The 26078-nt window shown below is 43.4% G+C and overlaps 1 protein-coding gene across 1 annotated transcript in view; it reads right to left on the bottom strand.

Annotated features, from left to right (window-relative positions):
• The window catches only part of CEP290 (centrosomal protein 290), a 214458-nt gene that overhangs the window by 119034 nt on the left and 69346 nt on the right, over window positions 1–26078 (bottom strand). The window contains exons 18-24 of the mRNA XM_075856803.1: window positions 20296–20380; window positions 19443–19585; window positions 17852–18016; window positions 17240–17389; window positions 12713–12828; window positions 11924–12026; window positions 7560–7790 (exon numbers count right to left, since the gene is read on the bottom strand). Of these exons, the coding sequence (XP_075712918.1) occupies window positions 7560–7790; window positions 11924–12026; window positions 12713–12828; window positions 17240–17389; window positions 17852–18016; window positions 19443–19585; window positions 20296–20380 (993 nt within the window). The remainder of the gene's footprint in view (window positions 1–7559; window positions 7791–11923; window positions 12027–12712; window positions 12829–17239; window positions 17390–17851; window positions 18017–19442; window positions 19586–20295; window positions 20381–26078) is intronic.

The raw sequence follows: 26078 nt of genomic DNA on the forward strand, positions 1-26078 counted from the left end.
TATCTAATCCTACTACACTGTACATTCGCTCAAAAAAATGGCGGCACACAGTGTAGGAGGTTTGAACATTCAACCCCCTCCTTTCTCCTGGAACTAGCCAGGATAAAGGAGGGGGGATTGTTTGAGGACACTAGAGCGATGGTGTCTTCTCCAATTTTGCAGCATAAAGCAATGAGGTCGCTTTACCACATACCAATGCTGCAATTTTGGGAATTGCTCCCTCTAGTGACCAGCACATGGAAATGTTATAAATTAGAATCTAATTTATAATATTTCCTGACTTGTGAAAAAATTAAAAAAAATTAGAACAATGTGTAATCATTTATATACTAACAGTTTAACTAAAAAAAATAAAATATATTTTTTTCTAGCGACACATTCCCTTTAAGGTGAAACACGGATACTACTTTGAAGAGAAAATAGGGAACTGGGCGGAGCACCACCTTATTTTGGTGGACAACCAGGAATGGAGATTTTCAAAATAAGGCGGCCAATTCTGAGACATGCCTAATGGAGGTGATGACCACAAGAAAAGCCACTTTCCAAGACAGGAAATGAAGGGAAACAAATTTAACCCTTTCATAACCAAGGGTCATTGATGCCCGTTGTCCAGGTCAAATTTTAAAGACTTATGAGGCTTTCATTTTCTAGATTAGTTTAATTAATTCCATGTTTTAATTTTTTATTATGAGCAGACAAATCACTAAAAACTGTGAAAAAAAATACTTTTTTGTATTTTTTTTATATAGATATCTATATTATATGTATATAGATATATATACACCATCCCCAAGTATCTGTAGGCTTAGTCCCAGTTCTGGGTGTATGTGCAGCTTAGGTTCCCACCTCATACAGGTCGCCTTGTCGTGGCAGGTGGGCTCACACAGTTTGATCAAAATGTGCGCTAAGAACCTCTCTATTGTAAGTAGATTTAGCAGTAATGCATATTTATTTATATCTAGTGGCTTAGTGCCATTCGTGTTCGAAGTGTGCTGTCGCCATTTTCTAGTGTGCTGTGTATATATATGTACACACCCACACACACAGTTGCAGCTCTCTAAGGGTATGTTCACACACACTGTTTTCAGGCATAATTCGGGCGTTTTACGCCTGAAAAGACGGCTCCATTACGCCTGCAAACATCTGCCCATTGCTTGCAATGGGTTTTTCGATGTTCTGTTCAGACGAGATGTAATTTTACGCGTCGCTGTCAAAAGACGGCGCATAAAAAGACGCCCGCGTCAAAGAAGTGCATGCCACTTCTTGGGACGTTTTTGGAGCCATATTTCATTCACTCTATTGAAAAACAGCTCCAAAAACGGCCGTAAAAAACGTCTGAAAATCAGGAGCTGTTTTCGCCTGAAAACAGCTCCGTATTTTCAGACGTTTCTGCTCACTGCGTGTGAACATACCCTAACAATTAGTCGTCATCTCTCCGTCAGCCTTGATCACTGTGAGGGGAGAGTGAAGAAGGCTTTTAAGGCTATATGCACAACACAGTGTAAAAAAACGAATAAAATAAATTTCCCAGCCATCTGACTGTTCTTAACTGCCATTTGGCATCCGTTTTTCATGGGAGTTAAAAAAAATAAAAAATGGATGAATTCCATTAGTCAGGGTTTTTTTTTGTCCCTGCCCCTGAAAACACCACAGTGCCTATGTATAGGGCCGGCATCAGCATTATACTGTATGGGACAGCTCTGGGGCGGCATTATACTGTATGTGGCAGCTATGGAGAGCATTATACTGTATGGGGGCATTATACTGTATGGGGGCATTATACTGTATGGGGAAGCTATAGGGGGCATTATACTGTGTGGGGAAACTATGGGGGTCATTATACTGTATGGGGCAGCTATGGCGGCATTATAGTGTATGGGGCAGCTATGGGGGGCATTATACTGTATGTGGCAGCTATGGGTGGCAATATACTGTGGGGGTAGCTATAGTGGGATTATACTGGGGGCATTATACTGTGGTCGTCAGCTATGGGGGGAATTATACTGTGTGGGGGAAGCTGTGGGGAGCATTCTACTGGGGTGGTCAGCTATGGGGAACATTCTACTGTGTGTGGGCAGCTATAGGGGGGCATTCTACTGTGTGGGGGCAGCTATAGGAGGCATTATACTGTGGGGGCAGCTATAGGAGGCATTATACTGTGGGGCATTCATGGGGTCGGTCAGACAACGCAGCTGGGCATAGGCGTTCGCAGGGTTCTGGTGGTGTTGGCGAGGGGTGCCCAAGCTGAATACTTGCACCAGGGCCCATGAGCCTTTAGCTATGCCCCTGGTCCCAGGCAGAGTGCTTGTAGTGCTCTGCCAGGGACTATGGCTCTGGGGTTGCCCCTGACAACACTGTCCATATATGGACAGTGACGCCAGGGGTTTCTCCTGAAGCGGAATCCCCAGCCAGAGTGCCGGCAATGCTCTTGCTTGTGATTCCACTCCTAGAGGGAACCCCAAATGCGTTATCTCTAGGGAGGTAGGCTGTGTGGCAATACCCAGGAGGAGGAGGGCAGTGTGGCACTATCAGGGAGGGGGGGTGTCACTACCTTGGGGGGGTTGTTTGACACTACCTGGGAGGGGGCTGTGTGGCACTATCTACAGAGGGCACTAAATTTATAGGGGTACAAACTGGAGGCCTAACTTCTATATGGGGACATAAACAGGGCCAAACGTATATATGGGGGAACAAAGTCTCGTTTTCTGCTACCGCAAGTTCCCCCGCAAAGGGGCCTACTCAATCTGTGTCGCCCAAAGGCCCACATAAACCTGGAGCGCTGCAATACCCCTTTAGATCGCGCCAGTGCCCACACAGTGCCAGTTCCCACTGTATATAGTGCCCACATAGTGCCAAAGATCCCACTGTAGATAGTGCCCACATAGTGCCACTGTAGATAGTGCCCACATAGTGCCACAGTTCCCACTGTAGATAGTGTCCACATAGTGCCATAGTTTTCACTGTAGATAGTGCCCACATAGCCCACTGTATAGCACCACACCCCCTGCAGTTAGCGCCACCCCCTGTAGATAGCATCACCCCCCCCCCCCTGTGAATAGCACCATCCCCCCCTTTGTAGATAGCACCATCCCACCCCTGTAGATAGCACCACCCCACCCCTGTAGATAGCACCAGGGAGGCCACGGAGGCCCGGCCGACCGCAGCTATGACACTATTCTCTACCCTCATGGTTCCTAAACATGCCAATAGGAAAAATATAGGAAGAATACACAGAGGACTGAAAGCCAAGCTAGCTACCATAGAACCGTCTGGTCCATTGAACTATTTAGATACGGCAGCATTGCTGCATAAGGCAAGAGAAATGCAAAATGTCTCCTTTGAAAACTCCAGGGTATTGTTCTTCCAGGAGGTGGTGAAAAGCACTCTAGCTAAACGGAGACTTTTAAAACCTCTGACTGACGTTATTATGGAGAAAAAAAAATTCAAACTGGTTTAACCAGCGGAAAATAGATTTTAACTATTGATCATAAAATTAGGGAAGCAGATCATAATCAAACAATCTAATTATTTGGCTAAACTCTGGGAAGACTTGAAGTGCAGCATATGGATATCCTGCCTATCCATTTGCAAACTCGATTTCCTGACTTACCAGGACAAGACACCTATCGCCGGCTAGATCAGCACTATACAATCTTGATTCCAGCAAACCAAAACAGACAATTCGTAAATAAAATTTCCTTTTACAGGCCTTAATAGATTCTGTTTTGTTTCCCCCCCAATTAGAGTTAGACTCCATAGATTAAGTGACCATTCTGACCCTAGACAGAAAAAGAACTAAGAGAGGTTATGCTCTCTATCCCTAATGCGAAGAGCCCAGGCCCAGATGGGTTACCTATAATTTACTACAAAACCTTTTCTACCATCTTAGTGCCTCGCTTACTAAAAGTATGCAATTTACTTCTATTGGGAGAAGCTCTTCAATAACAAATGCTTGAAGCCTAAGGCCTCATGCACACGACCGTAGCCATGTGCACGGACGTGATTTTCGGGTCGGCCGGCAGCGGAGTGCACCGGCAAGCCGCCCACAAATCGCCGGCCGTGCACATGGCCGCAGAACACGGCCATAATAAGACATGTCCGTTCTTTCTGCGGTCCGGGCTCCTGGGCCATGCACGGACCATGGAAACAACGGTCGTGCGCATGGCCCCATAGGAATGAATGGGGCCTAAATTCTCCTGTGGATTTTCGGGGGAATTGCGGCCGCAAAAGCAGGTTTGTGTGCATGGGGCCTTAATCACTGTCCTGCCTAAAGAGGGTAAAGGCACGACTGCACGCGGGAGCCACCGCCGTATATCTCTCTTAAATGCTGACAAAAAGTGGTGGGCTAAACTCTTAGCAAACTGTATTAAAAGATTGCTTCCCAAGCTTATATCAACCCTAAACATACAATGATTGTCACAGTTAGAGAAGGAAAGTTCAATACACAAGGTTTATTAACCCCTTAATACCGAAGGTATTTTAAACCTTAATGACCGAGCAATTTTTTAAGTTTTTCCATCGTCGCATTCAAAGATCTATAACTTTTTTATTTTTGCGTCGACATAGCTGTATAAGGTCTTGTTCTTTGCGGGACAAGTTGTCATTTTTAATAGCACCATTTTGGGGTACATAGAATTTATTGATTAACTTTTATTAACTATTTTTGGGGGTGAATAGAAAAAAAACTGCAAATTCGCCACACTTTTTTCGCGTCCTAAATTTACACCGTTTACCGTGTGGTATAAACACAACTTTATTCAGCGGGTTGTTGTGATTGCAACGATAGCAAATTTATATAGATTTTGTATGTTTTACTACTTTTAGACAGTGAATACACTTCTTTTCAAAATGATTTGTTTTAGGGTCAAGAGCTATAACTTTTTTTATTTTTTCACCAATGCAGTTGTATGAGGGCCTTTTTTTTTTGCGGGACGACTTGTAGTTTTTATCGGTACCATTTTGGAGTAGATGCGACTTTTTGATTACTTTTAAATCACATTAAGGCTGGATTAAAAAAACACAAAAAAAAACCAGCAATTTTTGCATGTTTTTTTAATTTTATTTTTTCGGGCATTCACCGTGCGGGTTAAATTAGGTAATAACTTTATAGTCAGGTTGTTACGGACGCGGCGATACCAAATATATGTAACTTTTTAAATTTATTTTGTTTTTTAATAATAAAGCAGTCTGTAAGGGGAAAAAGTGAGTTTTAAAAAAAAAAAAAAAAATACACTTTTTATGAAACTTTTTTTTGAACTTTTTTTACTAGTCCCACTAGGGGACTTCAATATGCGATCATACGATCGCATTTATAATACACTGCAATACAGAAGTATTGCAGTATATTATGCCTGTCCGTATAAAATGGACAGGCATCTGATAGGTCATGCCAGAGGGATGACCTAGCAGGCACACACTACAGGCAGACCTGGGGCCCTTTATTAGGCCCTCCGGCTGACAAAGACAGACAGACACTTGGCAATCTTATTGCCGGGTGCCGGTGGTAGAGAGAGGGAGCTCCCTTCCTCTCTCCAAAACAATATTGATCTCACACGTTCGAGAAGGGACGCCGACAGCTCTCAGCTACCTCTGGCAGCTGAGAGCAGGGAGATTTGACAGCTCCCTGCTCTGTTTATTTATTCCGCTGCAGTGACGTAGAAAGGCAATTGCATCGGAATAAAGCCCGTTTGTGACCGACGTAAAAACACTATGTGGCGGTCAATAACGGGTTAATGTAATCTTTTACGCTAGACGCCACAACGTGCCTTTTGTCCTTCCGAAGCACAAACGCTTAGAAGGCCTTCAATAGAGTAGCATAAGATTACATGGCAGCAGTACTAAAAAAAACAAAAAAAAAAAACTTGTTTACCCATTCCCATTATAAAATAAATGTTTACACTCTATAAAGTCTCCTATGAAAAAACTAGAGTTAATGGTAAACTGATCACGTTTAGCTTTCCCTCCAGCCCTACACTGATATGCACATTGTGCTCAGCTTCTCGCCACACAGTTCTCTATCTCCCTGTCCGACTCTGATCTGATCTGTATGATTAGTGTAGGGCAGTAGGAGAACCTAAATGTTATGTGAACATCGTATTCAGCTTCCTGACAGGACAAATTCCTATAGTCTGGGTGGTGAGTAACCCAACAGGTAAAACTCCCCTAGTTACACTAGGACACCAGGGAATAATATGTGAACCCACTTAATATACCTTTGATCCCTATGTATAAACCCCCATATACATTAGGCCCCCAGAGGAAATTATACTAACCCCACTAGGGAATAAAATAAACAGGGAATATATTACCCCTTTTCTGCCCTAGACCACCATGCATCAACATTCACTCCCTTAGACCATCAGAGAGGTTTTAATTGGTATGCAATATTTTTATTTTCTATTGTTTAAATCCAGGTGTGTTCTGTAGTCATGCATCTTTTAGGGCCAGTTCACACAGAGTTGTTTGACACAATTTTTGATGCGGAAACCGCGTAAAAAAAACGTCCAAAAATGCCTCCTATTGAATTCAATGGGAGGCGGAGGCATTTTTTTCCCGCGAGCGGAAAAGCCGTCTCATGGGAAAATCAATGGGAGGCAGAGAAAGCGTATTTCGCTGCGTTTTTTGCCCGCGACACTCAATGGCCGCAGGCGAAAATCGGCGTGCAGGTAGAGCAAAATCTGCCTCAAAATTCCAAACTCAATTTTGAGGTAGATTTTCCTGCCTGCAAAAAACTCTGTGTGAGCCCAGCCTTAAAGTCCAAATAACAATGGTAGTTTTTTTTTTTTGCATCTAATCTTTGATTATATAGTATAAAACAAATTTTTAGGCTTTGGCTTGAAATCCTCTGATTCTTTTCAAGTCTCTTGCAATAATTTGTGCTCTGCTTTAAAAATAAATAAAAAGGTATTTTAAACTCAAGGACACTGACGCCTGTGACTTGGACACTGCCAGTAGTACTACAAATCTAGCTATATACTAGATGTCATTTAAAGGTTTGTGCATATAGTACATCTGTAAAAATAAAGATGGCTACAGATGGAGGTGTCTTAACGATACATTTGTGTATCAAAATTATAGAATACAAAAATTCAACATTTAACATCCAAGAGAGAAAACCTTACAGATTAAGGGCCTTTCACATCAGCGTTGCTTTTCCGTTCATGGGTTCCGTTGCAGCTTTCCCTCGGAGGAACCCATGAACGGAAGGGCAAATTGAAACTAAAGCTTCCGTTTGCATTACCATTACCAAATGGTTTCCATTTGTTTCCGATCCGTAAGGTTTCTGTTTTTTTAGTGGAAACAATAGCATAGTCAACTACGCTATTGTTTAGACTAAAAAACTGAAACCTTACGGATCGGAAACAAAAGAAAAAACATTTGCAATGGAAGCATTACCATTGAAATCAATGATAATGCAAATGGAAGCTTTAGTTTCCGTTCTGCTTTCCGTTCATGGGTTCCTCCGAGGGAAAGCTGCAACGGAACCCAACGCTAATGTGAACACAGCCTAAGACATCTGAGAATGAACCTTTCAGATGAGTGGGGATTCTCCAAACTACCTTATATCTCTGTAGGTAGCCAATTCTTTCTCCCACAGCAGCCTCCATATCAGATATTTCACCCTTCAGTTTATCATTTTCTTTCCGCAAATGTTGTTCCATCTCCAACAATGTTGTGTACCTCCGCGTCAAGGACTTCTCATTCACCCGGAGTACAGTCATTTTTCTGGAGTTTTCTGCCAGCAGTTTTTTAATTTCATCTGGCTCCATCTTGAGTGCTTCTACCAAATTCTGTGGTGTGAAATAGGGGGAAATGCATTATACTTTGTCCTATGCTCAAAATCTGAGAGTGCTGGGCAGTGTAGTAGCAAAAGCTTCCAATAACCCAGATCTCATACCATTGGTGCTTAAAGTGTGGCTAAACGTTTGACAAACTTCTGACATGTCATAGTGACATATCAGAAGTTTGGATTGGTGGGGGTCCGAGCACTGAGACCCCCACCAATCCCTAGAATGAAGCAGATGAAGCACTCGTGTGAGCGCTCAGCCGCTTCGTGTCTGTTCAGCTTTTTCCGGAAATAAATGTATCAGTGCACGGACTCAATAGAAAGTCTATGAGCCTGTACTCCGATACATCGGTTTTCCGGAAAAAGGCGGACACGAAGCGGTTGCTTTGTGCTAGAGATTGGTGGGGGTCTCAGTGCTCGGACCTCCACCAATCCAAACTTCTGACACGTCACGATGACATGTCAGAAGTTGGTCAAACGTTTAGCTACACTACAAGAGCTGTCTAAATAAAGAACAAAGTGGAGCCACCCAGGGAAATTATATCCTAAAACCTGAACTGGATAAACCCATGACGTTGCATTATTCTTGTTGCACATCAGGAAAGCCCTCTTAAATATAGTATTAAGGACCTTTTATCCTTTAAGCACCCTAGACATACAAGCACATTATGGTTTCTTAAAATGGTGAATACATTTATAGTACAGGTTGTGTGTTTCTTTGTTTTTTTTTACTGATATTTTCTATTTATTTTACTTAATCCTAAAAGGGGATTTTTTAAAATATTTTTTTTTTATTACAATGTAATGGCATGTCTTTATGTCAATACATTAGTTAGTGTATTTATAGTACACAGGCAGTTGTTAGGGTATACCTACAGTGCATTCTGAAAGTCTTCAGACCCTTTCACTGTTTTCACATTTTGTCATGTTGATGCCTTATGCTAAAATAAAAAATTTAATTTGTTCCCATCATTCTGCACTCAATACCCCATAAATGACAAAGTTAAAGAGGCTCTGTCACCAGATTATAAGTGCCCTATCTCCTACATAATCAGATCAGCGCTGTAATGTAGATAACAGCAGTGGTTTTTATTTAGAAAAACGATCATTTTTGACCAAGTTATAAACAGCTCCAAGTTCCAGCCAAGCTTCTTTCCCTGCACAGTGTGATTGTGCAGTGAAAGAAGCTGGGCTGGCACAATGAGAAGTGTATGACACTGATTGGTCACTGATTGGTCAGCGTCATACACTTCTCTACACAACGCCCAGTTGGTAAAAAGTAAAAACACGTCCAGTTGTCTATTAAGAAACTAATTAGCATAAATCTAAAATTGCTCACAACTTGGTGAAAAATTATAGTTTTTCAAAATAAAAAAACACTGTTATCTACATTACAGCGCCGATCAGATTATGTAGGAGATAGGGCATTTATAATCTGGTCATTGTGCCTCTTTAAAACAAAAATTTTGCAAAATTATTAAAAATGAAAAACTCTAATTTCTCATCGACATAAGTATTCAAACCCTTTGCTATGACACTTGAAATTTCGCTCTGGGGTCCTCCCATTTTTCTAGATAATTTTTTAAATGTTTTTAATCCTTGATTGACATCCACCTGTGGTAAGTTCATTTGATTGGACATGATTAGGAAAGACACACCACTGTCTATATAAGGTCTCAAAGCTGACAATGCATATCAGAGCAAAAACCAAGCCATGAGCACAGCCATGAGCCTGTAGAGAACAGAGACAAGATTGTGTGGAGGCACAGATCTGGAGAAGGGTACAAAAACATTTCTGCTGCAGTGAAAGTTCCCAAGAGCACAGTGGCCTCCATAATTCTTAAATAGAAAAAGTTTGGAACAACCAGGACTCTTCCTAGAGCTGGCCGCCCCTCCAAACTAAGTAATCGGGGGAGAAGGGCGTTGGTAACAGAGGTGACCAAGAACCCAATTGTCACTCTGGCTGAGCGCTAAAGATCCTGTGTGCAAATAGGAGAAACTTCCAGAAGGTCAACCATCACTGCAGCACTCCACACCAATCTGGGCTTTATGGCAGAGCAGCCAGAATGAAGCCTCTTCTCAGTAAAAGACACACGAAAGCCCGCATGGAGTTTGCAAAAAAGCACCTAAACTAGATTCTGTGGTCAGATGAAACCAAGAATAAACATTTTGGCCTCAATTTTAAGCATCATGTTTGGAGGAAACCAGGCACTGCTTATTATCTGCACAATACCATCCCTACAGTGAAGCATGGTGATGGCAGAATCATGCTGTGGGGGTGTTTTTCAGCAGCGGGTACTGGGAGAGTGGTCAGGGTTGAGGGAAAGATGAATGGAGCAAAGTACAGAGATATTCTTAATGAAAACTTGATCCAGAGAGCTCTGGACCTCAGACTGGGCCAAAGGTTCACCTTCCAACAAGACAACGACCCTAAGCACACAGCCAAGACAACACAAGAGTGGCTTAGGAACAATTCTGTGAGAGCCCTGACTTGAACCCAATCGAATATTTCTGGAGAGACATGAAAATGCTGTTCAATGACGGTCCCCATCCGACCTTGCACTATTTCTATTTTTGCGGATGACACCAAGCGATGTAGTAATGTTCAGTCTATGGAAGACATTCATAAATTGCAAGCTGATTTGGACACACTAAGTATTTGGGCATCCACTTGGCAAATGAGGCTTAATGTAGATAAATGTAAAGTTATGCATCTGGATACCAACAACCGGCATGCATCATATGTCCTAGGGGGAACTATACTGGGAGAGTCACTTGTTGAGAAGGATCTGGGTGTACTTGTAGATCATAAACTAAATAACAGCATGCAGTGTCAATCAGCTGCTTCTAAGGCCAGCAAGATATTGTCATGTATTAAAAGAGGCATGGACTCGCGGGACAGGGATGTAATATTACCACTTTACAAAGCATTAGTGAGGCCTCATCTAGAATATGCAGTCCAGTTCTGGGCTCCAGTTCATAGAAAGGATGCCTTGGAGTTGGAACAAATACAAAGGTGTAGGGCAACTAAACTAAACTAATAAGGTGTATGGAGAATCTAAGTTATGAGGAAAGATTAAAAGAATTAAACCTATTTTTCCTTGAAAAAAGACGACTAAGGGGGGACATGATTAACTTATATAAATATATGAATGGCCCATACAAGAAATATAGTGAAAACCTGTTCCATGTAAAACCCCCTCAAAAAACAAGGGGGCACTCCCTCGGTCTGGAGAAAAAAAGGTTCAACCTGCAGAGGCAACAAGGCTTCTTTACTGTAAGAACGGTGAATCTATGGAATAGCCTACCGCAGGAGCTGGTCACAGCAGGGACAGTAGATGGCTTTAAAAAAGGCTTAGATAATTTCCTGGAACAAAAAAATATCAGCTCCTATGTCAATGTTTAGAATTTGTATTTCATCCCTTCCCTTTTTCCCATCCCTTGGTTGAACTTGCTCAACATATGTATTTTTTTAACCATACTAACTGTGTAAGAACTTGACAGAGCTTGAGAAGATCTGCAGAGAAGAATGGCATAAAATCCCAAAATCCAGGTGTGCAAACCTTGTGGCATTGTACCCACAAAGACCGGAGGCTGCTATTGCTACCAAAGTTGCTTCAACTAAGTACTGAGTAAAGGGTCTAAATACTTGACAATGCAATATTTAAATTTTTCCTTTTCAATAAATTAGCAAAGATTACTGACATTCTGTATTCACTTTGTCATTATGGAGTATTGAGTGCAGAATGATGGGGAAAAACGTGATTTTTTTTTTTATTTTAGCACAGGGCCTCAACATAACAAAATGTGAAAAAATTTAAAGGGTCTCAAGACTTTCCGAATGCATTGTAAGTTTCCTCTAACAGGGAATGTAGACCCTGGGCTGGCTGCTCATACAAGGTATAGGCTCTATTCAGGTCACAGGGATTTCCATGAGCAACGATCAAAGGCAAGTCCTCTCGTCAGTCCTAAATGGTGGAGTACAGAGGTTTCTCTGATCTTTGTCATTAGAGCAGGGATGTGGCTGTGTGTTACAAAGTATTAAACAGGGTTGGAAATGTGCATTCATAATGCTGCAATTCATCTCAACGTTCTTTACAAAACACGTTAGAGGAAGTGGACAGGACTTGACCTTACCATATATTCCTTCATTTGTACTGTGTCCTGTTCTTTTTGACTTTCCCATTTAGAAATGTCTTCCTTCAGTCTTTTTATGTCTGCCTGCCAAGATTCTCTTTCACTAGAGATATGAACAGGAGCAAAAAATAACATATAAGCCTATATATCCAAACTTAGGCATAGAACTTTTAGTTATAACCCAACTTCCGAATGTCCAGAAACTGACAACCACACAAATCCATCCAAAACAAGACCTTAAAATGTTGCAATCATAGTACAAATATTTAACATAGAACACACACAAATGTATAAAAGGCACTATATTATGCCACAGGATGTGCCATATAGGTCTGATAGATGTATTTCCCAGCTATCCCACACCAATCTTGAGAAAGGGAATGCCCCGACACGGTCTGAGGCAGCTGCTGGCAGTCACATCCAGGTGGAGACTGTATGGAGAGGTGGCTGGGCTTATGGAAACAGCGCAGTTTGCTTTGCTACGCTGTTTCGGTAGCTCCCCATAGGAGTGAATAGAATTTACAGAAACAGCGTAGCACAGCGAGGTACAATGTTTCCGAACTCCCTTTCAGTTCTATGTGAGTTCCGAAAACAGCGTAGCACAGCAAACTGCACTGTTTCTGTAATCCCGGCCACCTCTACTTTAAGCATACGTATTCCCAAGTGGTGTCTGGGGACTCCCGTACTCTAAATAGATACTGATCCCAGCTCTCGGAGCCGCAACTATCAGACATTTATGGCACATCCTGTGGAATACCACTTTAATATGTTGTAATATATTCCATTTACTTCTGATATTCCTTGTAAATTAGCCCCTGCTGGTGACGCATCACTGCAAATTTTCTCTTGTATTCTTCAAGCGCATTCTCCAATTTAACAGCTGACTTTTCTTTAGACTCTACTTCCTGTAATAAAATACAAAAGACAGAATGTATTCGATTCTCGAACAGTCAAAGGTAACTTAATAGAGTACAAGGATAGAGTCCACTATCTCTCTCTGTATTTTGGAATAAGAAAGTTGCAAGTTATTACATCTGAATCTAATCATCAATCTTAAAATGACAATATTCCTTGATGGTGCAATACAGTCTGTGAAGCACATGAGAAAAGGCCTGCTGCTTTGAAGGTTTTTACCGTTTTAAGAAAGCTTAACCATTCTATAATGAAAAGTTCTGCAACTAAACATTGTGTGAACATTACTTGCGGTTTCTTAAAATCTCTACTAGATTTGAAATAATGCATTAGACTATGTAATGCTCATCCCTTTCATTTTGGAAATCATGGTTGCTTTAAGTAAACATATTACACCAATGTGATATATGAACACGTATGCATGACATGTCAGCGGACAATTTTTGCTGGATTTTTCCTTTAAAGGATTACTCAACCCAAGATATATCCTGAAGTACTGACACACGTATGCAGCTTTATTTGATTAAACCAGTTTATTTATAAGTTGAAACAGTTCTTTAATGCATATCAGAACATTTGGTGAACAGGTTCAGTCAGCAGACCATTTGACTGCCAGGTGATGGTCCCTAGAACACATATATGCCTTGGCTTAAGGAGATATAGTCGATGTAATTGCTTTTAGAAGACACTTATTAATATAACCACTTGCCTACCGTTAAACGACTATATATATGTTGCAGGGGTAGGCAGTTAACTGTGAGACACCATATAATAAACGGGTGGCTGCTTTAATTATCTGCCAATGCCAGTTAGCGTTGCAGATCCCTGTGACCGCGTAGCTACTATACAGTAGCAGTCACAGGGAAGGCCCTGGAGTACTGCTACAGCACTGCTACTTCGTTAACCCCATAAATGCCGGGCAACATCTAGGTAGTTAGTTAGACAGAGGGAGGGAAGTCTTCTGACATCCCTCGACCATGATGGGTTGCAATGGCAGCAGGGGGCCTAACAAAGCACTGCCATAGCTATATGCCTATTAGGTATTGTTTTCTTTCCTATCCCCCCCAAAAAAGTTCATAAAAGTTAATGGCGAAGTAATATGTAACCCAAATTAGTGCTATTAAAAAATACAACTCATCACGCAAAAAACAAGCCATGAAACAACCATGTCGACAGAAAAATAAAAGTTATGGCTTTCTGAATGTACCAATGGAAAAAGGAGGTTTTTTTTTAAATAAAAACAACATAAAATGTTTTTCTCGGCCAGTCCATTGGGGAATAAACAGACCATGGGTATGTGCGTTTGCCGCTAGGATGCATGATTCTAAGAATAAAAAGTATTGGCACCTCCTGCAGGCACTGAGCAAATTCAGTCTGTACAGAAGCAGTAGGAAAAGCAGAACACAAGGTAAAGAGAAAAACAATATCAGAACCAGCTAAAAAACAAAACACATGTTCAATGGATGCCCAATAGACTGGACAAGAAAAGGGGAGTACTCAAAAATACCTCTTATTGGCGGACACAGACTGTGGGACGTCATAAAGCTGCCCCCATGGGAGGGAATAAAAAAAAATAAAAAAAGGACATGGTTATCTACTTCATAGAGGCCTGCAAGATCTTGCGACCAAGGGAAGCATCTGCTGAAGCAAAAGTATACATCCTGTAGAATTTGGTGATCGTGTTTAGAGATGACCAGTTAGCCGCCTTGTACACCTGAAGAGCAGAAGCCTGATAGCGCACAGCTCAGGAAGTACCAACCGAACTAGAGGAATGAGCACTCACCCAGAATGCGGGTTCCTTCCCCATGACCCGGAAAACCTCAGGAATGGTCAACAAAATTCATGAAGCAAAAGTAGCCTTAGGGGCTTTCAAACCCTTACTCAAACAAGGAGTCGGATGTGCGGAAAGAGGTAGCGAGCTAGAGGTAGACCTGCAAGTCGCGGACAACATACAGATTGTGTAGAATGCGCTCCTTAGGATGCACTAGAGGAGGGCAGAAGAATGGCAAAATTATATCCTTGTTAAGGTGGAAGGAGACCACTATAGGCAAAAAAGAAAGCACAGTACACAGTACTGCCTCTAACTGGTAGAGACTTAAAGGCTATGTACATCTTTAAAATCATGTCTTTCAGGGTGTCTTGTGAAACTTTCCAAATACTTTTTATTAAAATGAATTTGAACTTTTTGAGATACAGCTCAAAAAAAGCTGCAAAAATGCTTTTGTATCCTGCATACAGAACAGCTGCATCTAGCACGGAGACCTGAATCCGTCAGGCCAGTAGGACTGACTAGTTCAGTGACAGCGGGACCGGCGCGTCGGTCACGCAGGATCCAACTGTTATCGGTCACATTTAAGTTCTGAACTTAGATGTGATCGATAACAGCTCGACCCATTGACACTGAACCTGTCAGCCCCGCTAAACTGACCGATACAGGTTTCAGCGCTAGACAAAGCTGCAAAATTGATGATTTCAAATGTGTACATAGACTTCAAATACGGCAGACGACGACAGGGGTGTCCGCTCAGAAACCTTCTGGTTACAGGTCACTGCCACAGGAAACCCCCCCCCCCCCCCCTTCCAGGTGAGACGTAATGGGGTCTCTCATAGAGGATCAGATGAGGCTGACTACAGGGCAGAAAGAATATGTCAGATCCAAAGTAGGAGTCAGGGGTTAATAGGAGGCACTGTGTGAGCAACCCCCTGTAAGAAGTTTGAACATGAGACTTGGATGGAAGTGGTCTGTTGAAGAGTATGGACAACACAGAAACAAGCCCATTAAGAGAACTTAGGCCAAGACCGCGATCCAACCCCTACTGGAGAAATGTCAGAATGCTAGACAGAGAAAAATGTCTGGGTTAGCTTCTCGTCAGGATGCTTCCATATCTTGGAGACTACCCCTTCAAACTTCGATTGAAAGGGAAATACCATCTGGGATGGCATTAGTTTACCGTCTCGGTTAGGAAAGACTGCTCCGTGTCAGTGATCTGTAAGGTGTCCCGGACCGCTTGGACAAGACTGTCCACAGTAGAAGACAATTTAGTGGATTGTTCCTCATCCAGTTCAGAGTTAAAATCTGAAATTCCTTCAGACAAAACCTCCCTACGAGGGGAAAGTGCAGCAGACTTCTCCTCTGGTGTGGGGCGGAGTTGCTGAGAAAATAGGATATACACATGGTGGGTGAGGGCAAGCAGATCTGACCATTTTTTTCTCTAAGCCAAACATCTGTGTCTATCCTACCTATGATCCCACTATCTCAGTTACCTTCAGCATTGCCCATGCCTAGAGAGGAATGTGCCGATTCAAAATGAGCTCATTCCCTTTCCCGGGCCGTTGGTGAACTCACTAATGTCACTCAGTCCATGATGGGCATCTGTGCCCGCCTTTGCAACAGCAGGCCGGCTACGCATTACAGAGGAGTAGGTAGACCACATGAAAATTTATGGCCACATGTGGAGCAAGCATAGTGAGTTACATAAGGTCCCTGTCGGGTAGATTCTCCTCTGGTATCTGTCATGGCAATATAGGCGCTCGCCGGGTTCATTGTAAAAACTGACGAAACAGGTGACAATGAGTCCAACTCAAATAGTGCAAGAATGCAAGACTAGTACCTCACACAACAAGTGAGCAGAGCATGTGAGAAGATGGATCCTCTCCTTTTGCACTGCGATTGGATGCCAGAAATCATGGGTTGGCTTTGCACCAATCGAAGGAGAACTTACCCCTCTTCATCCAGCCATCTTCTCTCATAGGTATAGATCAGCAGGAATGCCCCCTCTGTATGCCAGCTACAGCTGAGGTGGGACACTGTTTGGGAGCCAGAGGGATGACCCTATAGCTTGTGGGCAACAGAGGAGCGTGTGCTCTTGTCCGTCTCGTCTCCATATTGGCAGGGGGACAGCACAACTGGCGGTTGCTCGAAGACAGTGGGACTGTGTCTCCCGTTTCGAAGCAACAAGGAAAGAAAGAAAATCACAAACTAACATATAAAAAATATATCCAGTTGGAGGGGCCAACACTTTTTTATTCTTAGTGCCATGCCTCCTGATGACGACAGCATATACCCACAGTCCCTGTTTCCCAATGAGACGAATAAGAAAATAAATTTTTTTTGCCAAAACAGTCTCGGTAATGAGGTGGGCATTAACCCTCTTGTAATACAGCTCTATTGACCAAAAAGTCCACCAAAATGTGCCTTAAAAATCTGTTTGAAGAAACTAATTTAATCGGAGTGTGCAGAGTTTTGAAATATATCTAGAACTGGGTTGAGAACCTACTACCTGTTCCTCATAATTATGGTAGTGTCTGGTTACATTACAACTGCAGCTTTATTACACAAATACACTTTTTACATTAAAGAAAATATGAGAGAGCAGAATAAGTTAAAATACACTTTCAAAATACCTGAAGAAGATGTAAGAGATACTCGTTAATAGAATTGATGAGATTAGTACTGGAAAGAGACATTCCTTCAGGAAGATTTACAGCCTTGAACACAATGTTTGCCCCTTCTAACTGACGAAGAAGTGTGACTTCATTTTCAAGGTGTGAAATCTAGGGAAGAATAAGAGACATTACAGCCATATCGCAGACATCTTTTTGCAAACCAAAATGTATCTGCTTAAGTTGAAAACAATGGTCATGCTTGGAAGTGAGTGAATAAGTGATGTAAATCATGTTTAGATGGTGACTAAGCTAGTGCTCATTCCAAAAACGAAATGCAAAAAGAATGCTACAGTATTTAAGAATACAAAGCATATTTTACCATGATACGCTACACATACATTTTGAATATTTAATGGTAATAGTTTATCCCATGGATTAAAATATTATTGATAATCCATATATAGTCTTCAACAACAAAAATTAAACACTAAAAGTGTGTGTGTGTGATTATTGTTTTTTTTTCATTTTTAAAAAAAACTATTCTCCTTGGTTAAAATGCACTTACACATCATCTGTTGAATTGCACATCCCTTGATACATATCAACCGTTTGGTGTAAACACTTACATACCTTCTCATTAGCTTTGGCCAATAGGTTCGAAAAATTTGCCGCCTCTTTCCTTGAACCTTTCAGCTCTTGCCTTAACTCCTCGTTTCTACCAGTGAGTTGATCAACTTGGGCTTTCAGATGTACACCAACATCAAATATGCCGCTAGTATTCTTTGTCTCAAAAGCCTAAAAAGATTAACATCTTTAACAATTTTAATAACCAGAATTCAATAATGGTCTCTTTATGTATTAAATGGGTACTTTTCAGAGAGAAAAATCTTCACACTATGACCTATTACAATTTGTGCACATATAAGAGGTTATTTCAAGTTCAACTGAATCTTCTACCTAGTGCTATCTAAGCATGACAATGTAAGTGGAGTCTTCTTCTCCTAAACCATATCCTTGGGAGACAAGAACTCTGCACTAACATGTTGTTGGTATATGATGAAGAAGAAAAAGAAGGCGAAATCATAGCAAAATCCTTTCAACTAATTAAAAATCACTAGTGTAATATGGTGCAATAGGACACAATTTACTGTAAGGCCTCATGCACACGACCGTAGTGGTTTTGCAGGCCGCAAAACCACAGACCCATTGTAGCCTATTTGTCCGCAGAAAAACTTTTGTTCTGCATTTGTGTCTTATCGGGATTCACGGATCTGCAACAAAAAAAATTTATGTCACCAGTTTAGTCAAGCCGCAAATCTGTACCATAAAATAACTTGTCCGGAGTTTTTGCAACCCAGATTTGCGGCCCCACCCCAGATCCGTGGAAGCAGGCCACGGTGCATGTGCCACTAGAAATAAATGCCCGCAATTTATCAACAAAAATGTTGATAAATTGCGGACATAAAAGCACGGTCGTGTGGGTGAGGCCTAAGGCCCCATGCACACGACCATAAAAACTCTCCGTAATTGCGGACCGTAATACGGTCTGCAATTACGGACCCATTCAGTTCTATTGGACACCTTTCTATATCGTTACGGATGGGTGTCCGTGCCGTAGAAATGTTCAGAAAATTATGGAACATGTCCGTTCTTTGGCATTTTACGGCCTGTGCTCCCATACTTTGTGTGATTACGGGCACAGCCGTGTGCATGGGGCCTAACTGGATACATTTTAAGCCCATATAGATTATGACAAATACTTTTAAAAGAATAAAACAAGATAAGCAATCTTGTAACATCTTGTGTGGTCAGAATCTTCTTGGTTTGAACTGGATTTACAGCTCATCACTTGCATTATTTCTGTTTTGGTCACATTTCCATAGTTTTTTGACCAAGACATAATATTCCAGCCAAACGAGTTTGCGAACGAACTTTTAACATTAAGTCAGGGATTAAACACCATTTATGTAAAACATCACTAACCAAAAACAGAATATTGTCTATGACAACTTTTAGATTTCTCAAGCAACTCCAATAATCAATTATAACGGACTTTAACATCTACTGATCCAAGGAATTGCGGTTGAAGTGGACAGTGTTGGTTTTTCCATACAACAGTTTGTATAGACACAACTTGAACATTTCTTGAATCTGTTGTGTTAACATATCTGGTTCACAAATGAATTTTGCACAGATTTGATATTTTCTCATATAAACTCACATTAACCAGTCTATCCAGACTAGGAATGATAAGAGTTGCTTCACTTCCTCTCAGGCTAGAATCTTTATGAGAGTCCTTAATGGCCTGTAAGATTTCTCCCATTCCTTGCTGAAACTGCTTATTTTCTTCAGAAAGTTCTTTTACTAAAGAAAAAAAAATCAATTTCACAAAAAGTAATTATATACATCACACAAGTACTGTCACATTATCTTTTATTGTAGCTGCACATCAGTGGGTGAAAAAAAATGCTAAAAACTCTGGTCTGCAATCATTTTGTTCTTTTCTTTTTACCCATCGGTTGTATAGAGCAAGAACCAGAAGATCTATGTGGACTTCTATTTAAAGGAAAACTTTGGGCAAAACTGATACACTGTATTATGTCAAGTGAAGGGTCTAAATGGTTGTTTGACATAGGGATTGTTTATTTGGCGTGCTTCCAATCCCTTTGTCATGCACCAGGCATAACACAAGACAGCACTTTTAAGCAGTACAAGTGTTTCCCTGTATGTATTCTAACGATAGCATGTTTATGATATCAAATATGCATATTGGACCATCCACAAATAGCGGGGGAAAAATCACGGACGTCAGCGCATGCTGCAGACTATGAAGTCTGCAGTATGGTTATTCTGTAGCAGAAATGCCACGGGTTATGACAGCATATTTAACCCTATGCAATGCATAGGGTGAAATCTGAAACAAATCCACAGAAAATCTGCATGTACTGCAGTGAAATTTGCAGCGCAAAAAGTCTACTACAGATCAACTTTCCACTGCAGATTTTGCTGCAAATACATGTTACATTGCAACACTTTACACTACAAATTATTTGCAGAAATACAATATTACTTACATTTAGACTTTAATTCTGCTACCACTGTTCTGCTTCGCTCCAACTCTCTTTCCTGATCATTTAATTGCTTTGACAAATGTTCATTCTTAAAAAAAAGACAGTTTTAAATAAATTATCTGAGAATAAATGTTCAAATGTTTTCAGTAGGGAGAGCGAACCCTCACTTGGGATTCCTAAGAAGGACAAAGAAAAAAACGTACTGGTGATCCCTTCGGTTGTTTCAAAGCTAGAACTGGTGTCATATGAAAGATTAGAATCTCCTCCTTAATATGAACTTTTGAAGTGATCGCCTTTCCTCCAGCCTCATTCTCTCACGCTGTGTGAAGCAGCTTCATGCTGATAGGACAGCGTCAGAGGCTGTGGGGTAGTATAGCCTCATTTGCATATTTATCTAGTATAGCCTCATTTGTATATTTAGAAAAAAAAATAATCTTATTTTTTATTTTAAAATAATAAAACTTTTTGGGACACAATTTTCACTAGAATTCTCAGTGTGATAGCGCCTATTAGATTAGCTAGGAGATAGGGCATTACTAAACTAGTGACAGATCCTCTTTAAAGAGTCTCTGTCACCAGATTATAAGTGCCCTATCTCCTACATAATCTGGTCGGCGCTGTAATTTAGATAACAGCAGTGGTTTTTATTTAGAAAAACTGTCATTTTTGAGCAAGTTATGAACAATTTTAGATTTATGCTAATTAGTTTCTTAATTACCAACTGGGCGTGTTTTTACTTTTTACCAACTGGGCGTTGTACAGAGGAGTGTATGACGCTGACCAATCAGTGTCATACACTTCTCACTGTTACAGGGTGATTGTGCAGTGAAAGAAGCTGGGCTGGAAAAATGAGAAGTGTATGACGCTGATTGGTCTGATTGGTCAGCGTCATACAATCCTGTACACACAGTGTGTATTTGTGGAGTATTTTGGCATGTTTTACATGGCGGAATATGTGTTAAAAACACTTGATTTAATCTTCCCTTCGGGAAAGCGTACAACAAACTTTTTTACACAAGCATAATAAAATTACACGTCGTGCAATTCTTGGCGAGTAAAGTGTGCCAATAACGCACCAAATTTTCCCATAAAGGCAATGGGAGTCCTAATTACGCGCCAAAAAAGAACGCACAGGGGGGGCGTGGCCAGCTATGGGAGAGTGAAGACGTGCTCTCTCCAGCTCCTCTCTTAGCGTTCCCGAAATCGGCTGACATCCGCTCCCAGCTATGGGGAAGAATCAAAAAAAAACGAAGGCAGCAGCCCCTACATGCCCCTCATTGCCCCAGCGCGATATCGGGGAGTATTTTGGGCGACAGCCCCAGATGCAGCTGCGGGCTGCGACGCGGGCCGAGGCCGGTGGTCAAGATGGCCGCCCGACCTCTCCATCCCCAACGGACCAGTGCACAGGGGGGCCGGGGATGGCAGAAGGACACGTCCACTCACCCTCTGAGGTGCAGATCTTGAGGGTCCCCGGTCCTCTGTCTCCTTCCCGGGCTGTGATGTTTCCTGCGGCACGGCCGACAGCGCCTGCCGATCTCCAAGATGGCCGCCGGGACCATGAGGCGTGCGGATGCGGGCCTGCTCTGGAGAGCACGGCCCTCCTTTCAGCTGCTCCGGAAGAGAGTGTGCCAACGCAGAAGGTACCGGACCCAGAGGCACCAGATCCCCGGTCTAGCTGGGAGGCATTAGGGGCCCCTGAAGCGGCGGACGCCGTTCCCCTGTCACAGGACCATGTGGCCTCTCAAGATGGCGGCCGGCTTTCTCCGGAGGGCCTGCGCATGCCAGGACACCACCCTCCCCCGTCACTGCTCTCATGGCCTGCAGGCCCTCTCCTTCCGAGACCCGACAGCGGCCTACTACCATCCCCGGGAGTGGGAGACACCACACCTGCCCTGCCTGCAGTGCTGCAGTTGGAGGAGCTAGCTAGGAGGCACAGTGAGTACCGAGGCCCTGAGCCTCCCATCACCCAGCTCACCTCACACGCTGTGGGACTGATAGCTCCAGATCTTCCCCTCCCACCCAGGGACCCTGGGCTGGTGGGGGCCTCTCCCTCTTGGTCCTCTGGCTCTGCATGGCACAGCTTCCCCAATGCCCCAACAACCATAGCCTCGACCCTGCCTATGGGAGCTCCCCAGCACCCTGGGGCTATCCCTGCACTACCTGCAAGTGGCCAAGGTCCTCAATTGCACCCACTCCCGTCGCCTGAAGTGGACACCCCAGCCAGTAGGGGATTAAGTTTTACTGACCCGTCGTCTGGATCTATATGTGAAAATCGGCCGGCGACTCTCTCAGATATCCGCCAGCTTGTTCAATTGTTGCCTACTAGGGCTGATATGACGTCCTTCGCCAGACAGATCGTTGAAGAATGCAAGCTGGAGTTTACACAGTTTCGTGCTGAACTTTCCTCACTTTCTACGAGGGTGGACACTCTTACGCAGGACCGGGTGGCTGATAATGCCACTATTGCAGATATCCAATCCACTATTCAGCAGCACTCAGCTCAGTTGTTCACTTTGCAGCAGCACCTTGATGATATTGAAAACCGTAATAGGAGGAACAACCTACGTGTTCGAGGATTGCCCGAATCTGTTCCTGCGTCTGAGCTGTTTTCGACTCTCTCCACCATCTTCAATACTTTACTAGGCCGTCCGCCGAATACCCATATAGAGATCGACCGGGCACATAGAGCTCTCCGCCCTGTAAGTGTTGATGATCCTCGGCCGAGGGATGTCATCTGCCGAATCCATTTTTACGCAATCAAGGACTCTATCCTCCAAAAAATCCGACGGCAGCCCATCATTCTCCACCAAGGCACGCAGTTGCGTATTTTGCCGGATTTATCTCGACACACGCTGGCGCAAAGAGCTGCTCTCAAACCCCTGCTGGAGGTGCTCCGGAACCGGGACATCATCTACAGGTGGGGCTTCCCGTTTGCCCTGATGGTTCGACAGGAGGGCCGTACCTATACTGTGCGATCCCCGGCCGACCTGCCTGGTTTCTTGCGGGACTTGAACCTTCCTCATGTTGCATTACCGGAGTGGCCCTCGTTGTTATCCTCTGCTGGCGGGGGATCGCGGGGGAGACGCCCGTTCTCTGGGCCCCTAGCTGTGGCGGAGGGTCGTCCTCCGCGTGGACCTCGCAGACGATCTAGACGCCGACAAGAACGTGATCCTACTCCACCCATGGAGACCGCCCGTTCGGCATGATGTTCCGGACTGTCGCTCCTGGAATTCCTCCTGTTACTTACTTACTTGATGTCTGATTTCAAGATTGCTTGTTGCTCTGAGTATTACCTTCAGATGCCTTCCAATGTCTTCCTCTCTCATTATTTAAAGTATGCAAATGATGTTAAGCTGTTAATACTTATATTATTGTACGCTAGGGAGTGCGGATAACTCTTATGCATAGTTGTCACCTTCCCCCTGTAGGTTTTGGACCGAATTTTTGGTATTCCGCAATTGTGCGCTTAGTTTGTGCGGCAGTTGTTTTCGTAATGCCTTTTTTGTTTGATTTTATGTCTGTGTTTTTCTCTAATGCTCTGTTCTTTACTCCTAGCTTGTTTCCCTCCTCTGCTTCCCTCCTGGTGATCCTGGACTCCGATCCTTCGTGCGCTACCCGGCATACCTCAGTGAGCCGTTTAGTCTGCATCCATGGCTGACCTTAATATTGCCTCCTTCAACGTGAAGGGGCTGAATGTTCCTGAAAAGCGGGCGCAAATCTTACACCATCTACACAAGCGTAAGGTACACATCGCATGCTTCCAGGAGACACATTTTAAGGAGGGACATGCCCCTACTATCAAGCACAAACACTACACTACGTGGCATTTCAGTAATAATCCCCTCTCCAGATCGTGTGGAGTTGCCATAGCCCTTCACAAGTCTCTCCCCCATCAGGTTGTCAATCTTGTTGTGGATCCCGAGGCGAGATACCTCATCTTAGTGCTTAATATTGGTGGGAGGGAATTCACGGTGATTAACGCTTATGCTCCTAACCAGGGTCAGGTGCCCTTCATTCTTCAACTTATAGAAACCGCCCTTCCGGTGGTCCGGGGGACTGTGGTGCTGTGCGGAGACTTTAACCTTACTCTGGATCCGACGGTGGATAATTCTACTGGTCGTTCTAGTGTTGCATACGGTGCTATTAGGCGGGCGAGGCGAGCTCTCCTACAACTTCAACTGTGTGATGCATGGCGCATTCAACATCCCACGGATAAGGATTATAGTTTTTACTCCCATCCGCATGGCACCTACAGTCGCTTGGATTACATTTTCCTTCAGCAACATGCTCTCCCCTGGGTAGCCTCTACGTCCATTGGCAGTATCCTGTGGTCTGACCATGCCCCGGTATATTGTACTTTACATCTCCCCTTCATCACTAAAGGCCCCTGGACTTGGAGACTGAATGAGTCCCTGCTCCTGGATGGGGTGTGCCATGCTGATTTGCTTCAAACTGTGGAACATTTCACACTTGATCATGCCCAGGATAACACGTCCCCCTTGGTTCGTTGGGAAGCCCTTAAATGCGTTCTCAGGGGGGTCCTCATAAAACACGGGGCGCGCCTTAAAAGAGAAAGGGCCCACTCCCTTAAAATTGCTCTCCAAAAAATTAGCGCTCTTGAACTGGCTCACAAACGTGCGCTGTCTCTTCCGATTTTACGGGGGTTACAGGTTGCCCGACAGGACGCCAGACGGCTGTTGGACTCTGCCCAGCAGCGCGCTCTCCAAGTCTGTCGCAGTAAATTCTACGAGTTTGGCAATAAGAGCGGACGTATGTTGGCCAGAGCTGTAAAAACTAGAATTGCCCAGTCACACATCCCAAATACTAAGGCTCCTTCTGGCCAAGTTGTTCACACGACCCCAGAGATAGCGGAGTGCTTCCATAGCTTTTTCTCTGATCTTTACAACCTTGACCCTCCCACCCCCGCCCCCTCCCATCCGCCGGACCGGGATTCTTTCTCATCCCCCTTCACACCGTTGTCTGGGGAGATAGCTGAGGAACTTGATTCGGACTTCACTTCCTCGGAACTCCTCAGGGTTATAACCGATCTCCCAGGGGGGAAGAGTCCTGGCCCGGATGGCTACACTGCCAAGTTCTACAAGGTGTTGGCGGACCGGTTGCTACCGCTTTTGTTGTTAGCTTTTAACTCTATTTCCCCGGAGGTCCTGTTTCCTCCTAGTTCCACCTTGGCTCATGTCGTAGTGATCCCTAAGCCGGGTAAGGACCCTCAATTATGCTCCAGTTATCGTCCCATCTCCTTGCTCAATGTAGACCTAAAAATGTACGCTAAATTGCTCGCCAATAGATTGAATAAATACCTGCCTGAACTAATCCACCCGGACCAGGTGGGGTTTGTGCCTGGTCGGGAGGCCCGTGACAACACCCTTAAAACTTTCGATATCATTCACCACGCCCAGACTAACCGAATCCCGCTCATGATCCTGTCCCTGGATGCTGAAAAGGCATTTGACAGAATATCGTGGCCTGCCCTTTACCAAACCCTTCGGCATGTGGGAATAGGACCTTCTCTCTTGGCAAAAATTATGGCATTGTATCGCACGCCTTCGGCCCAAATAAAAATAAATGGCTCCCTCTCGGCACCTTTCCCTATTTACAATGGCACACGACAGGGCTGTCCCCTATCCCCCCTGTTGTATGTCCTGGTTATGGAACACCTCATGGCCTCCATTCGGAGCAACACGGATATTAAGGGTATTAACATTGGAGGGAAGGAATACAAGTGCTCGGCATTTGCGGATGACCTATTGGTCTATCTCACAGACCCT

Source organism: Rhinoderma darwinii, chromosome 3 (genome assembly GCF_050947455.1).
Source record: "Rhinoderma darwinii isolate aRhiDar2 chromosome 3, aRhiDar2.hap1, whole genome shotgun sequence".
NCBI classification, from domain to species: Eukaryota; Metazoa; Chordata; class Amphibia; order Anura; family Rhinodermatidae; genus Rhinoderma; species Rhinoderma darwinii.